At 34.2% G+C, this 22,980-nt stretch overlaps 1 protein-coding gene across 1 annotated transcript; it reads left to right on the top strand.

Annotated features, from left to right (window-relative positions):
• Nucleotides 1–813: 813 nt before the first annotated feature.
• LOC106101286 (glutamate decarboxylase) lies at nt 814–22,150 on the top strand. Its single transcript, XM_013280452.1, has 13 exons — nt 814–831; nt 3,658–3,733; nt 9,421–9,530; nt 9,673–9,799; nt 14,945–15,142; nt 15,393–15,511; nt 15,599–15,739; nt 16,018–16,128; nt 16,197–16,264; nt 18,208–18,286; nt 20,108–20,257; nt 20,469–20,663; nt 20,864–22,150. The coding sequence occupies exons 1-13, from the start codon at nt 814–816 to the stop codon at nt 21,044–21,046; spliced, it is 1,575 nt and encodes a 524-aa protein (XP_013135906.1). The 3' UTR covers nt 21,047–22,150.
• The last annotated feature ends 830 nt before the right edge of the window (nt 22,151–22,980 follow it).

The raw sequence follows: 22,980 nt of genomic DNA, 5'->3' as shown, positions 1-22,980 counted from the left end.
ACACCTGGTGCTGATTTTCTAGCCACCGGAAGATTACCTTTGGTGTTGATTATTTTTTCAATATTACGACAAAGGAGATAAAAGTAAATGCGTATGTAACTTGAGTTGAAGTAACCAGAATATTCTCAAGTAATTAATATTGTCTTAGCACATCTGTGACTAAACTATCGAACAACTATTTAGTTGCGCTTTGATTCCTATTAGCTTATATGGTGGGGCACTCTATTAGATTGTTAGTTGTGCAACTAAACAGTTGAATTGACTACGAAACAATCGACAATCGCACAACAGTGGTGCGATACTTTAATCAAAGCTATGCGTCCACTCTAAGTATTTTTAATTTAAAATTTTTCCCGGCCAGCCATGTAAAAATAATTACTACTAATACGAGTATATACTACTACTGTACTATATTGAATCTTTGATATTTGAAATCAAATGAATATTATCATTATTATAGTTAACTACTGTTTTATTTCATTTTGTTACACAACGGCAATTAATCGCAAAATGTTAATAACAGACAAACATTGCTACAAAATACGTATAACTAAAGCATTTTATTTTTAGTTTTAAAGATGGAAACTTCTTAGATTTAAAGAAACTGTGTCGTTAAAAAACTAAGAATAAAACAAATGTAATGTCCCTATGAATATATAATAATATATAATATGTAATATAAATCGTAAATTTGTAATATGACATTAACGATATAATTACGAGCAACCGTAAGCCTGGCTGTATCGATCGGCAGGGGCGTGCCGACGCCCACGGACGTCATACGCCCTACCAAAATGGACGACGTTGGGCGGAATGGGGGGAACCCCCAGGGTATGAGTAGGGGGTGACATTGTTGAAAGCAAATGCCGCTGCCGCTGATAATATTCTGGAAATATGATAAGTTTTAAGTTATTTGCAGTGTGGCGGCTTAAGAATTTTGCAATTTGCTCATATCATAATTGAATCAAGCTTCTTGAATTGTGAGAATTTCTGTTAGTGGTTTTAATAATATAGCTTTTTAAACTTATATATCTATGTCGATCGAATTTAGTCAGTAAAAGAAGACTTAGGATTAAATTCATAGCAGTATAGCTCGCGATAGACGCTCTCTTCTGACGTCAGTTAAAACTGTAGCGAATGTCAGTTACAACACGTAAAACCAGCTACATACTCTCAGTTCTAACAGACATATTTCACTGAAGGCCAAACTGTTAAAACTGGGTAATAATTTAACTAAATAGTTCAATTCACAGTAAATTTTTGCCAATTCACAATAAAGTGGCTGTAGTAAGTTAGGAAATTTCCTGTTTTTCTTCCACATTAAAAAAAAAATCAGAATAAATATTCGTTATTAACATTTTTATATCGTGTGTACCTTTATTTTTACAATTTCTTACTTATGTAAAACTAATGTCGTAATTTAAGGTAGTAGTATTATTTGCAGTCCTCGCTTACGTGGGCGAAGGTTGCGTGGGCGGGCGGGTGTTGCGTGGGCGAGGACCACTGCCTTTGTTCCTGACGTAGGCATTAAATAAAATTGCATAGTTATGTTCTGTCATTTTCAATTCTGTCGACTCTTGATGGCTAACAATAGTGTTCAAAGATATGTGTTAGTTTATTTATATTTTTTTCATACGAAAATTTATTAATCTATAATAATATAAATATATATGTCTATAAATAAATAATATAATAATAAAGCGTAAACCTACACTACTTTGTGGCGTAGGATCTCAGCAACCACACCATATTTTTGAATAATTCTTTCTTTAATAAAAAGCCCTACTCCTACGACACGTTTTACGCTATTAATCTTGGGGGATAATTAATTTGAAATACAAGAAACAATAAAATTAAAATTTTCATAATTTTATGCGGCTAAAATCGCATGGGAACAGCTAGTAATTTATACAAATCTAGTTTAGCTTATGGTTTTATTCCCATTTAATAAATAAATGTGTGCTTTTAAACTATTTATTAAGATGAAAGAATTAAATAAATATTCTAATCAATACCTTAAGTTTTTTTTAATAAAACAGCATTAACAACGAGACGTTCTATTGAAATGTCTATGCGCTACAAAGTTAAATTAATTATTAGCGATGAGATAGAACTTGCGCTACATGGATATCTATGTACTGAACCATAAATGCATTAAGCCCGGGGTTTGGGGATGGGGGTGACCTGTTTCCCGTTATTGACCAGCCCCCCACCGGCCTCCACACAACCCGCTCACCTTACGACCTTTTCAGCGCGCGTGCGCCGAGCACAGCCCCTGAAAGCCTTCGCTGGATTTTCAGTCTAGCTCCAAACCTGCCCCAGAAGAGGCAGCAGCTGTTCAACATATAATAATTCCTTAAAAATCCTTATATATATGTTAAACATATACGAAAAGTATAAATCTCGCGAACCCAGTTCGTTCTTAAATTGTTTATTCAACGACCCTTTCTCTCATATAGTAATCTGTTTCTCAACTAAAAATATATCCTACAAGTAGTGGTTATATAACTAAAAAAACTTACAATATATATATTAAAAGTACATCGTTTAGCAACAGTTCCACTAAGGTTTGTATATATGTATTTTATGTATTTTGTAGTATATGTAGAGTTTATTAGATTTAGAATACGCTATTCACGTTTATATTCATTTTATAATACTTTGAAATATTTAGATTGCATATATTTAATGTTTTTATCTGTATGTTTGACGTAACAATATGGATTTTTTAGCACATGCGCAGTACATCCGCGCACGAAAGTCATTATAATTTTTTATATTTTAAAATACATTAAAGATATAAAATCGATTTTATTAAGCCGTTCGGAATCAAAGTAAATTTTCAATTAACGATATTTTTTTTTCTGTTTACAGACTAGAAATATCAAAACTAGAAGTTAGCGAAATGTCAAAGCTAACTTTGGACGGCTTTTTTTCGTACTGCAAGCAAATAGCTGAACATATCCAGTTGGTTCGTTCACAAATCCATTATAGTCGCCATTTTCAGTCGCCATCTTGGCTGCCATTTTGATTTTTCGCTTCATACTTCTTTGTTCAGCACGATCGGTTAATTTGCTTAATATTCAATGCTGTAGAATAGAGATTTTATTTATTAACCATTGCTTATGTATTAGTTTGCTAACTTTAAATTAACAACAATTCCACACCTATTATGGTACTTAATGTGACGCGAAATAAATCATTTGGCTTTAACTATTATTAACTAGGTTTTTAATTCAGACAATTATCACCATAAAAATATAAATAAACTCTACCGATTACATTTATAAAAAGAAGCAATATCTGTATTTTAATAATCTATTCAAAAATAAAATTAATAAACTAATATCGACTACTTTCAAATGAATTAAAAAAAAAAGTTGCTTCATCAACACGCCGAATATAATGCAATATAACTAGTAAGAGCGCGCGCCCATCTTTGACAAAACTATCGCAAAACTGTTTAGTTTCGCTTTAATTCCTATAAAATTATATTTAGGTCCTTAACTAGATTTTTAGTTGTGCAACTAAACAGTTGAATTGGTCGATACTCAAAGGTGCGCCCACTCTCACACTGATCGCTTTTCAAATTATTGTAAAGAGATGCAATTTAATATTTTAATGCATAAAACTAATATAATGTATTATTGTGTGCAGGGAGAAAGGATGGCGTCCCTTTCCGGTCAGAGCACTCCTAAGCTGACATCGGCCGTCGGCAACTTGTACTACGATTGTAAGTATAAATAACAATAATAAATTAAAAATAAAAATCTTATTGTATTATTCGTCTATATTTTATTACATACACTAGCTTTGGCGCGCGATTCCGCCTGCATGGAATAAAAAAAAAACAAAAGTAAGTAGCCTATGTGTTCTTCTAGACTATCCTCTACATCTATTCTAAATATCATCGCAATCCGTTCAGCCGTTTAGGCTACAAACTCTAACAAACATCCATCTGTCTAAACTTTCGAATTTATAATATTGGTATGATAACATTAAATATATAATTAACAATAAATTAATTACAGCAAGTTACAAGGACATAAAATACAAATGTAATTAAATCCCTTTCACACATAATAATTATTAAACATAAATCTTCTGTTTCTTTTCTATTAAAACGATTACATCTGAAGTAACATATATGCGTATCGGATTTCAATCCGCCCCATGATTGCGACATTATACGCTCGCGCGCGTCATTTCCTGACCACACGCGGACGTAACGCCATCTAGAGGAAGAGAGATAAGGATTATTGTGTAATATGACACTTTACTGCACGAATGTATTTATCAATTTTATTTCTTACTTCATAATTATATTATAAATGCGAAAGTTTAGTTGGATCGATGTTTGTTAGAGTTTGTAGCCTAAACGGCTAAATGGATTTCGATGAAATTTGGTATAGATGTAGTCCTATAGAAAATATTTTTGTATTTTGTAATTCTGTGCTGTCGAAATCTTTTATTTTGAAGGAAATTTACATGAAATCTTGTAGCATCACTCTATAAAACCTAGTAGTTATATCGGAAATAAATTTATAATAAGTTTCGTGAGTTTTTTTATTGAGCTAAAGTTATTGCCTTCAACATTATTAATTGAATCAAAATGTTATATTGTGGCAAATTCGCTTTGATTTCTGTCGCTTGTATAACCAGAATAATTAATTGCGACTTGGTGACAGTTTTAAGTGCTACAGCGGAATGAACAGTGATTAATCACTGTACTTTTTTGACCCGTAATGTGATGTTTTGTGGCAGATGGATGCACTAAAATTTTAATATTTTAAAAGAACCGGATTCAATATTGAAAGTTTATTAAATAACAGTTATGTAGAAACTGTTTGCAGTATGAACTAAGCTGTGTTTGTGTACATAACCAGGAGTAGAAGCTAGGAACGCTAGATGAAAAATCGATCGCTGCATTATTTTTGACTTCTCGACGGCATATTTTAGTTATAATGTATTGTCTATAGTATTTAAAATTTAACTAAAATGTACTACGTATTTAAACTATAATATAAAAGTGCTAACATTTGCAGTTTATCTTGTTTTGCTTTGAACCGCGCGGCATAATTTATTTCCGGGGCTTACCGCTGCCACTGGGAGTCGCCCGCCTCATAGCCCATAGACACTGATTGTTTTCTTTTATTTACGACTATAGACTAAAGAGATTGCGGTTATTTGTCTCTGGCTTTAGGGGTGGATTTACGTTTTATGATTATTTACTTTGAATGATACAACGAGAATAATTTATAAGAGCGTGCGTACACTTTGAGTAAACTATCGCACAACTGTTGTGCGATTGTCGATTGTTTCGCAGCCAATTCAACTGTTTAGTTGCATAACTAAAAATCAATTACAGTGTGCACCTCCACTTAAGGTTAGGAATCAAAGCAAGACTAAATAATATGCGATAGTTAAATATGTGCGTGCGCTCTTAAAGTAACCAATCATATATCGTAACTTGTATCGGATTTTATAGTTATTTCCTAGCTTTTATAAAAAAATATGTTTAACAGTGTTTAAATATCATTCTAAGTTTGGTATGTCATGTTTAAACATACCCGCATTGAAAGTTCGAAAATAACTTAGTATACTGCGCCACACGCGGGGGTAAAACTCACCCTTAACAGAAGGGTGTGAGGATTAGTGTCGGGGAAGTGATCTTCCATGTTTTTTGTTAATTGATAAGTTTAAGCAAATTTAAATCGATTTTCACGTATTAAAGAAAAAATCTTACTTCTTATCATACTAATATTATAAATGCGAAAGTTTAGATGGATGGATAGATGGATGTTTGTTAGAGTTTGTAGCCTAAACCTCTGAACGGATCTCGATGGAATTTGGCATGGTTGTAGAGAGTAGTCTGGAAGAACACAGAGATTACTTGTTTTTGTTTTTTTTTAATCACGCGCGGACGATGTCGCGGGCGAAAACTAGTTAAAATATAAACATCATTTAACGAATTCAGTTCTATTGTTAAATACTCTAATAATTATTAAATATCACAGTCAAGGTTAACTATTTTTAATCATTTCATAGCATAAAGCGTTTTATTTTATTTATAACTAGCTTTTACCCGCGACTCCGACCGCGTGGAATTAAAAGAGAAAAGTGAATAGCCTACGTGTTCTTCCAGACTCCAGACTATCTTCTATATTTATACCAAATTTCATCAAAATCCGTTCAGGCGTTCAGGCTACAAACTCTAACAAACATCTGTCTAAACTTTCGAATTTATAATATTATTATGATTAAACTATTAAAATATTACGTAAAACATATATACGTAGTAAAGTTACTATAAAATAATTAGTCAAGTTTAGCGCCAACCCTCCGACCGCCGCTGGGGTCATAAATAGCCCGCACTCGGGACAACTTGATCCGTCCTCTTCCGCGGTAATGAGCCCGGTTTTACTCCAAATCCCTTATTTAAAAGGATCTCAATGGTACAGCGGAGTATAGACATCTTATTTTTATTAGAAGATAACAAGGACGTTAGCACTGTTTTGGTACTGCCCTTGCTAAACAAATTAATTCATTTTAGTAAATATATATTTCTTTTACTATTCTGTAAAACTGCGTTTTGTGTTTTAGGATTCATTAAAAACCGGCGCTTCGGTGTACACCGCAGCACAAGCCGAATGAATCTCTTTTCTTTTTTTTTAATTAACGGATTTCTCTCTTTCTTTCTTTAATAGACAAGTAGTTAAATGTAAATATTAAAGTTTATACTTCCTATCTGATTATTATCTAGTAGCTGTTATTACAGTAACAGTTATGCTAAGCGTTATCCAACGCTAGCTTAAGAGCGGGCACACCTTCAACTGGTATCGAACAACAGTTTAGACTCGCTTTGATTCCTATAAGCTTATATGAAGATGCGCACACTACTCGATTTTTAGTTGTGCAACTAAACAGTTGAATTGGCTGCGAAACAATCGACAATCGCACAACTCTCGTGTGATTGTTTAGTCAAATATGTGTGTCCGCTTTAAGCCCACAAGATCTGCTCTATCAATCGTTTCTCCTAAGTGTATTTTTTTTTATTATGTGTAAAATTAACATCACGGTGTATTTATCCGTTAAAATAACTAAAATATTCTTCTTCAATTTTTAATCAATCGTTACAGAATGCCATCAACCCTCGCGCAGCTGTGTTATTGCTTTTTGCATTGTAGTGCGCGGTAATGCCCCCGGGATGCTTTAAGTGAAATTCCACGCATTCCTCAAATGTAGCGATGCCTGTAAAGGAATGTACGAATGGTTAAAATGCTAAATAAGGGATTTAATATATGGATATTTAATTTTTGCAAGGATAGTAGAAGGTGCTTTGTTTTAATTAAAAAAATAATCTCAAAAGTTGACGATAACAAAAAAAACGTGAAATTTACCGAAAAGGTAATGTTTTGTATTCCAAAAAGACTAACTAGTTAGTAGCCTTAACTATGGAAAACTGTAGTAATTTGTTAACAAAATTTCAGTTTACTTGGACATTTTGCAATAGATAAAGTATATAGTAATTCTAACATACCTCGTTATGAGATGTTTATATTCCAAAACATGGTATTATAAGAATATTTTTCTTTTAGGGTATATTCTCAAAAAGCACATCGAGATGACAATCGGCTTACGATGTCAGAAACACAAGTTCACACAAATCTTTCTCCCTACATTTTACTTTTCACTAAAACAACAAAAAATTAACCTTAATAAATCCTAATAAGATTCAATGTCGCTTGTATGTATTTAAAATGTCGGGAGTTGAGAGCAACATCTGGAATGTGATGTAATGCTTCACAATTAAATACCCTTCGAATGGGGCACTCAATATTTGTTCAGAGAAAAGCTGTTAGAATTGCGCCTTTTTTTCAAATATCACTATGAAATGTTTTCTTAAAAAGGCTTAGTGCTTATGTTTTTGCATATTCTTGTAAAAACATTAAAAATAAATCTGCACTCGATCTCAGGATTTTCGTAATAACATAACAAAAATATAGCCTATGTTACTAACAGATAAATTACCTTTTTAACGTTGAAGGAATTTTAAAAATCAGCCCAGTCGTTTATGAGTTATTTCAATACATACAAAAATACAAATCTTTCCTTTTTATATTAGTATAGATATAGACAGATTCATGAGGGGTTATTGCATCTGACAGTGGAGGTAATGTTAGCTGGGCTTATGACGCCATACGTCGGCGGCGCAAGGGTTACAGATTTAGGGCAAAGCACTTAGTAAGTCGGATTATGTAAAGTGATTTTGTTGTTTTCCACATTAAGTACGAATTACAATACTAAAATAAGTCTTAGAACGGGCGCATAATTTTCACTAACAACTGTTGTGCGATCGTCGATTGTTTTGCAGCCAATCCAACTGTTTAGTTGCACAACTAAAAATCGAATAGTGTACATATAAGGTCATAGAAATGAAAGCGTGATGAAACAGATGTGCGATAGTTTAGTCAAAGGTCGCTGGTAAATTTTGTAACAAAAAGAAATATAAAATGCTTGTTTTATCCTTGGTACTTTAATACTTATGAAAGCTATTTTTATAGAATTTAATATCATATTTATCTAGATTATATTTGTACAAATACTAGAATTGATTACGATATCCCCTTCGTGTGTCCGAATAACAAATCAAAGACATCTGTGGACTGACTGTTATTACAATATGACGTAGATGAAAACTGTGTCTAAACTTCGGTGGCCATAATTTTGGTATGAAAAAAAAATCGTCCTAAAGTTTGTATTGTTTAATCATGTCATGTAAAGACTACACCATTTTTTTTTCATATTAATTTTTAATTACTAACAATATACGCCTTCATACTACAGCTACGAGTTACCCTAAGCAATAAAATTCCAAAGTAATTTAAAATACATATTGATATCTTTTTATAATACTTACGTTTTTATTACATAGTCACCCTAGCATTTCAAATTGTTGAACATAGTAGGGGTTGTTATTGAAAGCAGCGACTTTTTAATCAAGGCCTTTCGGAGCAGCGGGCGAGGGGTTAACACTGACATTAGACCTTGCTTCCCCAACAAAAGGAATAAGCACTGACAAAGCTTACGGAACAAGCCTGGATGAGCTTCGACAATGAATTCAAACTTTTGAAAGCACGTAGCGATGTCTACGAATCTCTAAAAAGATTTTTACAATAAGACATTTTGTTTGAGCATTTAAACATTTATTTATACATCTTTAGATCACGAAAAAAAAAACTCGGGACACCGAAAAAGCAGTTTAAAATCAATTTTTTATCTTTATTTTAAACGCTTAGCTCTCCGTAGCATTATGTTCTACGTGTTGCTATAAAGTTTTCAATTATTGAAATCTGAACCTAGCGAAGATGCGGTATATTCTTTGAAGTTCAAATTTCTTATTGTAAACCTTTTTCGTAGCCATCCTACCGTACCGCGAAGACGCGAACGCGCAAACGCGGGAGTTCCTGGCGCGCGTCGTCGATGTCCTTCTGGACTATGTGCAGCAGGTCAACGATAGGAACGAGAAGGTGGGACTTATTAGTTTTCATTACTATCTGAAAGGAGAACAATATTGGTATGGTTAAAAAAATTTTTTTGTTACCAGTACAAGTATTGACACTTAACTTTATTCTTCTCTTTAATTATTGAATATCCTTCTTGTTGTCTTAGATCTTGGAGTTCAAGATGCCACAGGAGATGGAGAAGATGTTGGACTTGCAGCTGCCGGAGCACCCGCTGCCGCTCAAGCAACTGCTAGAGGACTGTAAGATCACGCTCAAGAATCAGGTGAAGACTGGTGAGTTGGCGTTAACATTTCTTCCTTACCACATTTCATGTCAGTTTTATTTCCTCACTGGAAAGCTGACTCGAGCCTACCCACGGTCTACAGACTATGATTTTGTGAACAACTTCGTTAACATTTTGCTGCATAAAAATATCAAACAAAATACCAGCTAATTTTAGACTTGAGGAGTTTCAGACAAAATACTTCGTATTAGTGGAGAGATTCCATTTCAAATAGCAACAAAACTTAGTAGTAAAACAGTAGCGGGATGCAGTAACCCTCAAACAGGTTGTATTCTGCTCGGGCAAGTGTAAGTAACGGCGCGCGATCATCGCGGACCATTTGTGGACATAATTGAATTGTTTGATGCCGGTTCCGGGGCTCGGATACAATACACCCTGATTGCCCTACCCCCGCATCCCTCGGCTCCTGCGAGCACTAGTTGCAAATATTGTTGGCTACGTGCTCAGAAACTTAAGTTAGGATACTAATTTCATGTTTTGTTACATTTAGTAACATGAATAACATCCAATTTATATAATTGTTCTAATTATATTTTTGTTATATGTATGTAAGTATCTTAAGGCATATAGCCAGTTAAAATTGATCCAACTTGTTACCATTTTCTAGCGGACCTTTCTTGTTTTCTTAAATTATAACACCAACGATCTAATTACCAACAACAAGAGAAGAGTTATTTGTGAATACATAATTACGTAAAGAAACATTAAAACGTTTTTTGGGTTATAAATATAATCCAGCACAGTTATACCTATACGTCAACCTTAATTAAAAGTCGAACATTTTTTATACTAATGCACAGAAACTTTGCCGATGGCATTATGACGTCATGTTAACTAACTGCAGAGAAGACAAGCGCGGGAAGTGGTCGGTGCTAATGGGAGGTAGAGTCATCGACAAAGCGCACAGCTATTATATCAAAGATCTATTAAAACAAAAGCATTCCGAATGATCCGTCCGTCAAAGATCTGTGATGTGCGAGATTAGGGTGCGTGTAGAGTGGCGCGGGCCGCGGGTCGCATCACACGCTCGGCCGCGCGTATGTAATCGCTGCCGGCTGCGGGCGACGCCGGTGGGGCATCGATCTTCCCATTCAGAGACAATCTCCGGATGCTGAGAGCGAAATGATGATTCGAAATACAAAGGAAAGCAAAAAACGCGATGCTTTTTTAATATTTATATCTAGACTTTTATTTGTGTCTCATTTTGGCTTTGACTTCATAAATCATTACAAGATAAAAACAACTCCAAAGTTGTATATTTTTTGTGTATATTTTAAACTTAGAAAGTTCAAGAATAATGCTGAAGTTTAGACATTATTTTGTTTAGTTGCGGAATTAAATGTCAAATAAGAATATTAGCAACGTAGCAATTTTCGTAAACAATCTACGAATTGTGCTCTTCGTAGGCTTTGCTACGAGGATCAATAAAAAATCGTAGCTTTACTTTTTTATTACGTTCGTGTGTATAAAATCTATCTAGCCATTTATATGCAGAGACCCTAAGCAGTAAAAACAATAAGTGCGCCATAACGCGCCGATACAGCACCCGCCTTGATTTACAAGAGGCTCTGCGGCCCTAATGCCACGCAAATCATTGGATTAAGCCACCGCTGTAGGGTGACCACATTTTTAGTAGTATCATCAGATCAGTATCAGTAGCTGTATCATTGATACGATCATTTTTGAAAAAAATCAAACCACAACTTTACGCTCTGTGTTTTTGGCTCTTTAAAATTAGTGCTAAACTGTAATTTATTGACATTCAGAGAGCGCGCACATTTTAAACTAAACTATAGCACAAATGTTTAGTCTCGTTTTGATTCCCATGACCTTATATGGAGGTGGGCACACTACTCGATTTTTAGTTGTTCAACTAAACAGTTGAATTGGCTGCGAAACAATCGACAATCGAACAACGACGTATAGTCAAAGGTGTGCGCCTGCTCTCATTAATATTTGCAGATAAAAGCTAAAAAGCAAACATCGGTTCCGGTACAGTAATGAAATATGGGCAAGATTTTTAATTAAAACGAGGATTCTTATTATTTTTTTCTCTTTCACATGGTCACCCTACCCGCACGCCTCCTAGCCAATCTCCCGTCCTATTGAAACCCGTATTAACATAGTTTGATAGATCATCCCCTTGTCCGTCCGTCCATTGTTGAATATAGATTAGGATTTGGAGTTATGGATTGATTTTTATGGAGTCCCTGGCTTTGTGGGATGAAGTTTACAATGGAGGAGATGTTCAACTATAGTTTGATATTTATAAACGTAATATATTAGCAAAATTATAAATTTATAAGTCTAGAGTTTAAAAGAAATTTAAAGGCTGTGAGAAAATATTCAAAAGGTAAATTTAAAAAGTCGATATAAGTTTGATAAATGACGCATATGAAGTATGGAATTCAATTTGTATGAAGACAAAGCCGTACTTAATAGACAGGTATCGTAGTGACAACAAAAATACGCAGCGAACAATTTGAAGTGAATTGTCAAACTAATCTAAATTATTTAGACACACTATAATTTGTATGCAACTGGTATTGCAATTCTTGCCTTTACTTCTTGCGTTTTTTATAATTCAATTTAAATTCTGCATAAACGGAACGCAGCCACAATGGCGACTGATTGCTGTCAGTTTGACAGCGCGCCACGTGTTAAACATCATTGTGATTATTAACTCTTATGGCTTTTCAAATAGAGTTTGAAATGATTCGTTATTTTTGTTTATCTGTGGATAGGAAGGAAATGTATCTGGCACAGAGGGGACGTTCCCGTGGGATGGTTGCGGTGCGAGATAAGTGGGCTTGAAAAGTTGTTGTATTGACTCGAAGAGTGCTTGTGTCAAGGGCTATCTGTTCCGATATATTTTCTGTTTATGACGTGCCGTTAAGATATGTCATAAAAGGTTTATACTAAGACTATGTTTTTTTCAATAAAGATTACGTTAGTAAGACTAGCTGTCGTCCCCGGCGTCGTTGTCGTGGCTTATATGACTTCTTCCAGACTAAGTTCTACATCTATACCTTTCTTCTAGATCCATGCAGTGGTTACGGTGTTACATGGTAATACATCCATCCATCCAAACTTTCGCATTGAAACTAAGAAGTTAAATAGCACGCTGGCGAGATAATATAACGCTATCCTTTACTATAATTTTGGTATCAATACTCAAAGACAAAACATAAAAACCATATTTTCTACAAACAAAATCATGACTAAATATCAGACATTTTTTAATAACTACATTAAGTTAAATTTAACTAAAACTAATCATATGTAAATAAAAATTAAACAACCAATTTTAGTACAAACACACATTACACTAAAAATCTCCCTACACCAGTGCTGCCCTCTAAAATGCAGATTAAATGGGAATTATAGCAACACCTGACTTGGCGAACCCGAATTAATTGCGGCCCCATCTGGCCGCGCACCGAGGGGATTATATTAAATTCCTCTTGACGAATTAATATTATTTTTGTTGTGGCAGCCCCATCTATAACTGAATGAAATGAATTTAAACTTTACTCTGATTTATATAGAGTTTATAATTCAAACATTATATTTCATCCGTAGTCTATAGAATTTGTTTCGGATGTTTGTTTACTCGAATAGTTTTTAATTCAAGAATGTTATGAGAACGGAAAATATCTTTTTTATTTATTAGTTCTTTCATTGTCTTTATTCCAGTACTATTTTATTACTTATTGTTAAAAGAGATATTGACCTTTTGTTTTGATAAATACGTTTTAACTTTTGTAACAAATTTCCTTTATTGATAACATTTTAGAGGATAATGCAGATTATTTAAATTCCCGTCAGTTTTGATTTAATTCTGTTTACCCACCCCGGGCTGCGCAGCGTGATAGTTCGCCCCTGGGGACCGTCGCAACCGCCTCTGTGTTAGCACTTCATTATTACATTATAAAAAAACAAATACTATCGTCCCGTCGTTTAGAAGGGTAAACAGGGATTACTAACCACATAGTCAAACGATTCCTTTGCATTTAGACATTTTGTAGTTTTTTTTACTTTGTATCTGTCAAAGATAACTTATTATATTATGCCTTAAGCGATTTTATTAATAACTTTGCCATCTTTAGTTATAGAAATTATCAATTTAAGTGCGCATTGTTCTTTTTATTAAGAAAATAAATTAACAAAAGTGTGATTTAATTTTAGGTTTAATGATTTGGTAAATAATTAACTAATATTACTAAAATCTTTTCAAAAGATATATTTATTAAATATATAAACATGAAGATCCGTATTAAGTAAAAAATACATAAACAAGCCCCAATTTTATACTCCATCACCCTTGCTGTTATCTGAAAACGAAATATTACAAAATATTATCTGTGCCGGAAAAGGCGGGAAGATTGACACATAAATAATATAGAGACGTGTCCTCCGGGGACATTTAAAAAGAGAAGGGTCTTTTTGTGGATAACTAAACACGTAATAATTAAATGATTACGAAAATTGAAGATATCGATTAAATAAAAGAAATATTAAGAGCATTTTGCTTCAAAACTTTATACTTGTAACAAAACGGGTAAAGTGAAAAAATGTTGCTTTCAACATGTAATGTTAGCGGTGAAATCATTTCCCGCCGGATGTTCCACAATCGTGCAGAGCAACGACGCGCGTTATTACTTCCGGTTACGGCGCGGTGGACATTTAATACAAACAACAAACTGTTTATAGCCAGATCAAACTATAAGAGAGATTTTTGAACAAATCAAATCCTTCTATTTATTGTATTAACCACTAAAATTGTGGTCGAACATAAACCCACCTTATTGAGGACATTATAAATGTCTATGCTTTTTATAAACGACTAGCTTTTATCCGTGTCTCAGACCGCGTGGTTTAAAAAAAAAAAACAGAAACAAGTGGCCTATGTGTTCTTCCAGACTGTATAACATCTTTTCCAAATTTCATCCAGAGCCGTTCAGTTATGCAGACAACAAACTCAAAAAAAAAATAAGTATGATGGAAAGTCAAATTACATCGCTGCAAATACTAAAAGATTGTGGCCTGCTTGTTATGCAATGGACACTAAGTTAGTATCTTAGTATCGATTTATTAAGAAAAATCCTGAAAGTAATGTTGACGTTTGTGTCAGGTCACCCGCACTTTTTCAACCAGCTGTCGTGCGGGCTGGACATCATCTCTTTGGCGGGCGAGTGGCTGACCGCTGCCGCGAACACCAATATGTTCACCTACGAGATCGCGCCCGTCTTCATCCTCATGGAGAATGTCGTGCTCGAGAAGATGCGCTCCATGATCGGCTGGAAGTGCGGTGACTCTATCCTGGCACCGGGTGAGAAACTGGAATTGATAGATAAAATATGGTGCAAGGGCATCATCAGAAGATGATGTAGACTTAATCTAGGGGAAGGGACAGCTACCAATATACCCTATATTGGTATTTGAAGTATTTTATATATTTTCCACATTTTTTCGATTCACATCACATTTAGAGGATGAAGCAACTGTCCCTGTGCCAATGCCCATCATAAGGTATAAATGGAGAAAGAGAAAAGAAAATAATGCAACTTTATCTAATGTAGGGGGTTCGGTGTCGAACCTGTACGCGTTCTTAGCGGCGCGGCACCACAAGTTCCCGCAGTACAAGGAGAAGGGACTCTCCAGCATTCCTGGACACCTCGTCATGTTTACTTCCGATCAGGTCACATATTCTACTGTGAAATTACAACCGATAAGTTCTCCTAAGATCAAATTCTTGTTCAACTAACGAAAATGTTCTCTTATGCAGTGCCACTATTCTGTGAAGTCGTGCGCCTCGGTATGCGGTCTGGGCACCGACTACTGCGTGTGCGTGCCGTCCGATGAGCGCGGTCGCATGCTGCCGACGGAACTGGAGCGCCTGGTACGCTACCACAAGGATCGCGGCAACGTAAGTATTTAGGGTCAAAATAATTGATTATCACGACTGATGATGTCAATATTCGTGTGGTATTTGAACGTAGTCTCTGTATGAGCGTCCACAAACCTAAAAATAGTTTAGGCAAAGTTGTGTGCCTGCTCTTGATGATATAGCGAAGTCAATGAAAAGAGCGGTACGGTAATTATAATATCGGCGTTCTTTTTCCAATTCCATTTATCATGGTCCTTGGAGTCGGATATTCGGGAGTTCAAAACTCTTTGAGATGGCTAATGGTGTTGCCAATACAGGTGCCATTCTTCGTCAATGCGACCTCGGGCACAACCGTGCTGGGAGCTTTTGACCCCCTCGTCGAGATCGCAGATATCTGCCAGAAATATGACATGTGGATGCACGTTGATGTAAGTTAACTCAATAGTTGTAGAGTATTTGTTTTATAAGACGTATATAACAAGAAGTTTCTTCACAGGCCGCTTGGGGAGGAGGTCTCCTGTTCTCTAAGAAGTACCGTCACCCTCGTCTTACTGGTATCGAGCGGTAAGTATTCAGAAGCATTTTTTTCATTTCATTCAGTCTTAGGCTTGAATCATTATTAACTTGCTCTTATCCCTTATGGAGGGTCGGTACAGTATGTGCTGCTCTTCCATACATCTCTATCAGCCGTCATATCTGAATCCACTCCTTTCTTAATCCATCAATACTTTCTTCGGTCTTCCTCTTCCTTTGTAGCTATTCTTAGGCTTGAATATAGAAAATAATAATTGCCCTATTCGAGCTATATGCCATAGAGACTGAAGTACATCTAAATCCGCTCAGCAAATTAATCCTCCATTCCCGCCATTAGCCGCCATCAATCATGGCTGCTAAATGCCGATGCTCTGCGCGCGGCGGGAGGTAAGGGGGAGGGAAATCCGTTCGCACAGCCTTGCGCGCCGACCGTATCACATGTACGATAGGGCTGGCATCTCTTATTACAAAAAATCTTTACCATGCGATTGCTGAATAATTAATCTATCTTATCTCTACACTACTGCTTCTCTGCTTCTTAAGTGGCAATGATATTATTTATGTAAAAAGATTTATTTTTAGAAAATGTTCTACGAATGTTAAGCTATTAATAAAGTAACTAAAACTTATTATATAACACTCGAAAAGAATCAACAAAATTCGTAGTAACTAACATAAAAGTTCTTAAAGCAAGATTTGAGAACAGAAAAAAACATGTAATTTTGTGGCAGCCCTATACAAGGGATTAAAAAGCTCTCATCTGGCGCAGTGCTGCGCAGCCTGAAAGTTCGCACGTCACTCCATGTCATGGCTACAAGACGTAGACGACGCTACGAATGTAGCACTCTCTTAGCTTTATTTTCCTCATATTAACAAATGTTTTATTTATCCTTTTGTATTTGTTATATTTGTACCATGAATATTTTTATTGAATTCATTTGATATTAAAATGGTTTTATTAACATTAAGATTAAAGATGCGTGAAACCGTTAAATATTAATCATTAGTAAACAAAAGTGAAAGCGAATTTTGATAATTTACTATTATTTTTGACTTTTTAATTAAAAATAAAAGAATTACTTCTTACTATATCCTCAGATGCGAGCCCCACACAGTATATCCGTCAATCTAAGCCACCCTTATCAGCCATAAACTCCAACAATCAATTAAAACTCGCACCCTCTTAGCAAAAAAACAAAAAAGACCGAGCGACATAGCTGCGCTCTCGGCTGCGCTCGTTTATCATCCGGGTGTGTTTTAAACAGGCTGACTGTCACACCGTAACGTAATTATTAATATTATTTTAGTAGTTTCCTAAAACATTTTAAGATACAAAGCCCTTGAGATTAAAACGAATACGTTCGGTTTCGACGTTTAATAACAGATTTTGAAATGTTGACTATTTATTAATTTTTAATTATTTTAATCAAACGATAATAAGCACAAACATTTATAATAAGATAAATGAATATTTTTCAAAGTGTTAGATATTCCTATTAATTTACTGAATGTACAAAAAATACCTAAACACGATTTGTGTTACACTACGGTGTGATAGGCGGCATTCACACACCGACCCTTAAACATTGAAAAGTGGAGATTATCCTAAAACGTATGCAGAACGGAGCAACTGTGTCAATAGAAGATAAAACACTGTTTTACTTAAATTCACTCGCAACTCACAAATTGTAGACATTTGTGAAAGATGAGGGTCTATTTTGAAACCGAGTGACAAAATTACAATTATTTTCTCCTTTATTCGGAGTCTCGTCTTTAATTGTTTATTTAGATACGATAACTAGAAGTTACATAAGAAAAGAGTTCTTAAATAAAAAAAAAACTATCGATTTAGCTTAATTTAAATATTATAATTAAATACATGGTAAATCACTAACTTATGACTAGATATGATGTTATTACTTAGTTGAAAGCCGTTAATTAATTTGCTTACTTAATTAGATTTTTTTATACAGAGCGAACTCGGTGACTTGGAACCCACACAAGCTGATGGGCACGCTGCTGCAGTGCTCTACCGTGCACTTCCGCCATGAGGTTAGTGAGACAAGTTCATCTCTTCACTATCTTATCCTAGTCCTTCTCGTAGTATGGTCGAGGCATCGGTATTTCGTCCTAAACCTATCAGCGATTAACATGACAAGCATCTATGCCTAAAGGAAGTGAAAAAGCTTTTGCCCGCAACTTAGTCCGCGTGGAATGAAAAAAACCTAAAGTAAGTTTGTAGAAGGCCTAATTTTAGCTTCCTTTTCCTTTTCACCCCTTTACGTGCGTAAAAGGAAGAGAATTTAGCATAGGATCATCTAGTGATTAAAGGTAGACAAAATCGAAAATGCTTCGCTATTTTGGCGAATTCCAGTGGCCGCGTTCGTTTGTCACCTTAAACAATAAAAAACATATTAGCACAGTACTGTGAATCCTGTCTTTAATGTTTTGAGTTGCTTTTTATTAAAAGCTAATTGTTGGAAGCGAAAGCTCCCGCAAGCTACAAAAGCAAACCCTGCGTTTAACGATACGAAATATTATTTACAGAACCTCTGATAGCAAAAGGTATTTTAAACCTTACTAACTAAAGATAGAGTCGTTTTTGTATTCTATATTGAAAGAAGGTTGGGGCTGAAATTGGCAACATATGTTTGTAAGTGTCGGGAGGAATTTAATTAAAAGTGCCGCGTGCCGATGTCAGTTGGCTTTAGTGATGTCACATAACATATCGATATTTACGAAAAATGTTCAAAATTACACTTTAGAGTTAAAAATCATTGATTTATTCTTATAGTAATACTTGCATTTTACTTATCTTTTACGTAAGAAATATTGTTTAAAATTAAAGAAAAAAGAATGAACATTGTAGTTATAATATAGCAGTTAAAAAATCTCCTATAAAACCAAATATGCTTCAGTATATTTTTTAAGGCAACCCAAAATCTTTGTTGTTTAATAAGCTATTCTTATTTGATGCCCTAAATTTAAAAAGATAATTGGTAAACCCCCTTCTAAAAGTTATTTAAACTCAACAGAGTAAACATACAATAAAATAAAATGAATTGTTATAGTTATCGATAAATCAAAGTACAACACTACGGCCAAATTCAACCGAGAAGGCGGGGTCTGCAAATTTATTGCTCCGCATATTGAACTGACATTTACAAGGCATAATGTTGTCAGAATAACTTATACGAAACCGAGTAAATATTTACCTTATTACAAGCAGAATAAATTCTACAATTGTTTAGCTGTTAGGATAAGCCACTTCTGTGTAACGCAATTTTGACTTAACAGTGGCTTATAAGTTACATTTCAGTATACAACAAACTGGATGACTTCCTGAATGATTTAAAACGAAACATAAATGATTTAAAACAAATATAGTTATAGTCTAAAAGATGCCTCACATGCAAACAAAATAAAAATGTAATCGTAAAAGCAAACTGAAATATTTGACAAAAAAAATTACAACTAATAATACTATAGACAATAGTTTACAAAATTATTCGACGTGTATCAAACTTCATAAATTTTGTCTATGATCATATTAATTTAATATCAATCTTTTCAAACAAACATACAATTTGCAATTCATATTTTTAGTAAAGGGTGTCGCTATCGTCTCCGGCAGATGTTTGTTCTGCAACAAAATATTTACATTGAATTTAAGCTTTATGCACTAGTTATGCGACTTCGTTCACGCGATATTTAAAAAAAATAGCCCATTACGAGAAATTTTGGAGTTATTTCAATACATAGGATATAAAATACAAAAACAAAAATATTTCCTGTTTAAAATATTAGTATAGTATATCGAAACGATTTCATTTGAAAGAAATTAAGAAGATTTTCTTATCTCCATGTTTGTAGGGCATTTTGCTGAGCTGCAACGAGATGGCGGCGGAATACTTGTTTATGACGGACAAGATCTATGACCCTCGCTATGACACCGGGGACAAGGTCATCCAGTGCGGCAGGCATAATGACATCTTCAAGCTTTGGCTGCAGTGGAGGGGCAAGGTATTGATAGAAATAGAAAGGTGTATAGTGATGTACTATCATATTTATAGTTCTGTCCAAAAATACATCATAGACAATAGACACAAAATAGTGCGACCTATACGAATACTTGTGGCTTATAACTGTCTTCTATAGTGTTGTTCGAATAGAAATTCAAGTCACCGTAGTTATGAATAAATAAGCACAATTTACAAAAGTTCTATATGTCCAGGGTACGTCCGGTTTTGAGCGCCTGATGGACCGTCTCATGGAACTGTCGGAGTACATGGTGCGTCGCATCCGCGAGCAGCCGGACAAGTTCCACCTCATCCTGGAGCCGGAGATGGTTAACGTCTCCTTCTGGTACCTGCCCAAGCAGCTCCGTGGTCTCCCCCACAACCGCGACAAGGAGATCAAGCTAGGCAAGGTGAGATACGAAGAACTATGCTTTACGGAATCTGATGAATGCAGTTTTCGCTTTGAATGTTTTATATTCTTTTGTTAAATAAAATGTTCCCTGACTGACAGAATTACATTATTTTCGATTTCTATAGTGGTATATTTTAATTATAGTCTATATTTTAATCTCAGGTTAGTAAATATTTCAAGCAATATTTTTTTTTCCAGGTGTGCGCAAAGCTGAAGGGCCGCATGATGCAGTCCGGCACGCTGATGGTGGGCTACCAACCTGACGACAGACGTCCCAACTTCTTCCGCAACATCATCTCCTCCGCCGCCGTCACTGAGCGCGATGTCGACTTCCTGCTCTCTGAGATGGATCGCCTCGGACAGGACATCGTTGTCGATTAGACACATCACTATATTTATTATCTATATCGTTACCGGTTTTTTATTCTTTATTTTTAATCTGTGACTTTTGTCTATCGTGATCCCTTCATTATTTATAAACGAAAAAGGCCGTAAAAGATAAATCTAGTCTATGCTTCCTTTTATTATTTCTTGGATTAACTCTCTAATGAAAGTCGTGTCTGTATAATAAACAACTATAGTTTATGTCAAGGATTTTTTTTTTAAATTTAGAACCTGTTAAATCGTTTGAGATGCTCAATCGTATTCTTCCTGTACGAAAAGTCGATATTATTTACCCATTTTATAATAACTTTAGACCATATTTAATTAGAAAATTTACACTGTTTAGCGAGATCATATGAAGCAATATTTTCGAAACTCAACGCGGTATTTTCATACTAGGCTTTATTTAGATTTATAATGTATCCCATTTATTCACTCATATAGTTAGATTCTAATTGCTAGAATATTAAACATTTACGATCACTGCTATTACTTCCTTGTTAAATATTACATTTGTGTTGACTATTGTATTATTTTTGTTACATTTAATTATAATTTATTTCTAGATGTCTAATATTGACGTAGTCAGTTGTCCGCAAGAGAGCAGCCGTCTTTTATAAAGTTGATGTTATATTTATTATCGTAGTCTACATTGATTATGAAAGTGTATTTTCGAAGTACATTTTTCAAAGTTCAGAACAACTGAACTTTGTTAAACGTACAATATGAACGTTCTAATCGTGTTTAAATGTTAGTTAGTGTCGTTAATAATTTAAGTATAGACGATCTATGATTATTATGTAATAAAATACACAAATAAATAAAGTTCTGTATCTTAATAGATTGGAGTATTTGAAATTATCTAATTTAAGTACGAATAGAGTTTGATTTTTTTTCATCTGTCACTTTTAGGAAGCATAAGACGTATGAATGGTAGAATGGAATTAATTTATTGTAGAATCTATTTGTTAATAATTGCATAAACAGTGGAAATATATAGAAATGTTAGAAGGTGAAAAAGTATTCCTGACTCGTAATATAAAAATATTTATAAAATGTTAAAATATCCAAATATAAAGGTATGTTAACGCTAGAATTGTTTTTTTGCAATGTTGTGCTTTGATGTGATCTTCACATGTTAGTATCTATTTTTCTTGTTCATAGTATTTTTAGGCGATTTAATTTTTTATTATTTAAATGTAAATTAAGGTATTTGTTAAGTTTTCTGTATATTTAATACAAAATGTGAAAATGATGATAGAAAATGTAGATTTAAGAATGTGCGTGTGGGTACTGTTTACAGCTTGAGATATATTGTTGGCAGTAAGTTGCATATTGTAATTTATAATTTAACTAACTTTAACTAATTTATGTAGAATTTGGTATATTTAAGTAACTATTGAATATCGAAGTAGCTAACTATAATAATTTCAAAATTCGAATGAAACTATCTGTCAAATTATAAACGTTAAACTGTAAATATGTAGTTTATTTAATTTAGATATTATTTAGTTTTGTAGTTTGCACAGATTTATTGTGATTTTAAATATTTGAGTATACAATTAAAGCTTTAAAAAGCTTGTAAAAATGCGTCAACGTTGCCATTTATTGTTGTCATAGTTGCAATAATAGATGGCGTCGTGCACAACGAATTAAGTGTTGCTACATTTTTATTACTATTGTGCTTTATGCATTTTATTAAATTAAATTTATATAGAGAGAATAAAAAAATACACTTGCATTATCAATGTCGTTTTAAAATTTAAATTATTGATGTAAAACGTCTTTCAATGTCTTCCATGTATAACTCGTGTTGTAGTTGAATTTGTGTTCACTGAATGTTATTAAAATTTATTGAATATTAGAGCGTTCGGGAAATTTTAGTCTTAGATGTATTAACGTGAAACATTTTCGATCACTTACATATGTGA

This window comes from Papilio polytes, unplaced genomic scaffold, assembly GCF_000836215.1.
Source record: "Papilio polytes unplaced genomic scaffold, Ppol_1.0 DF823991.1, whole genome shotgun sequence".
NCBI lineage: Eukaryota > Metazoa > Arthropoda > Insecta > Lepidoptera > Papilionidae > Papilio > Papilio polytes.
The sequence above is the reverse complement of the archived record's forward strand: the minus strand, read 5'-3'. Positions and strand labels throughout refer to the sequence as shown.

Excerpts from the sequence above, each read along its gene's own strand:
- LOC106101286 (XM_013280452.1), top strand. Across the intron at positions 9,531-9,672 it reads TCAACGATAGGAACGAGAAG|ATCTTGGAGTTCAAGATGCC; the intron begins GTGGGACTTATT and ends TTGTTGTCTTAG. Across the intron at positions 15,512-15,598 it reads TCATGTTTACTTCCGATCAG|TGCCACTATTCTGTGAAGTC; the intron begins GTCACATATTCT and ends TCTCTTATGCAG.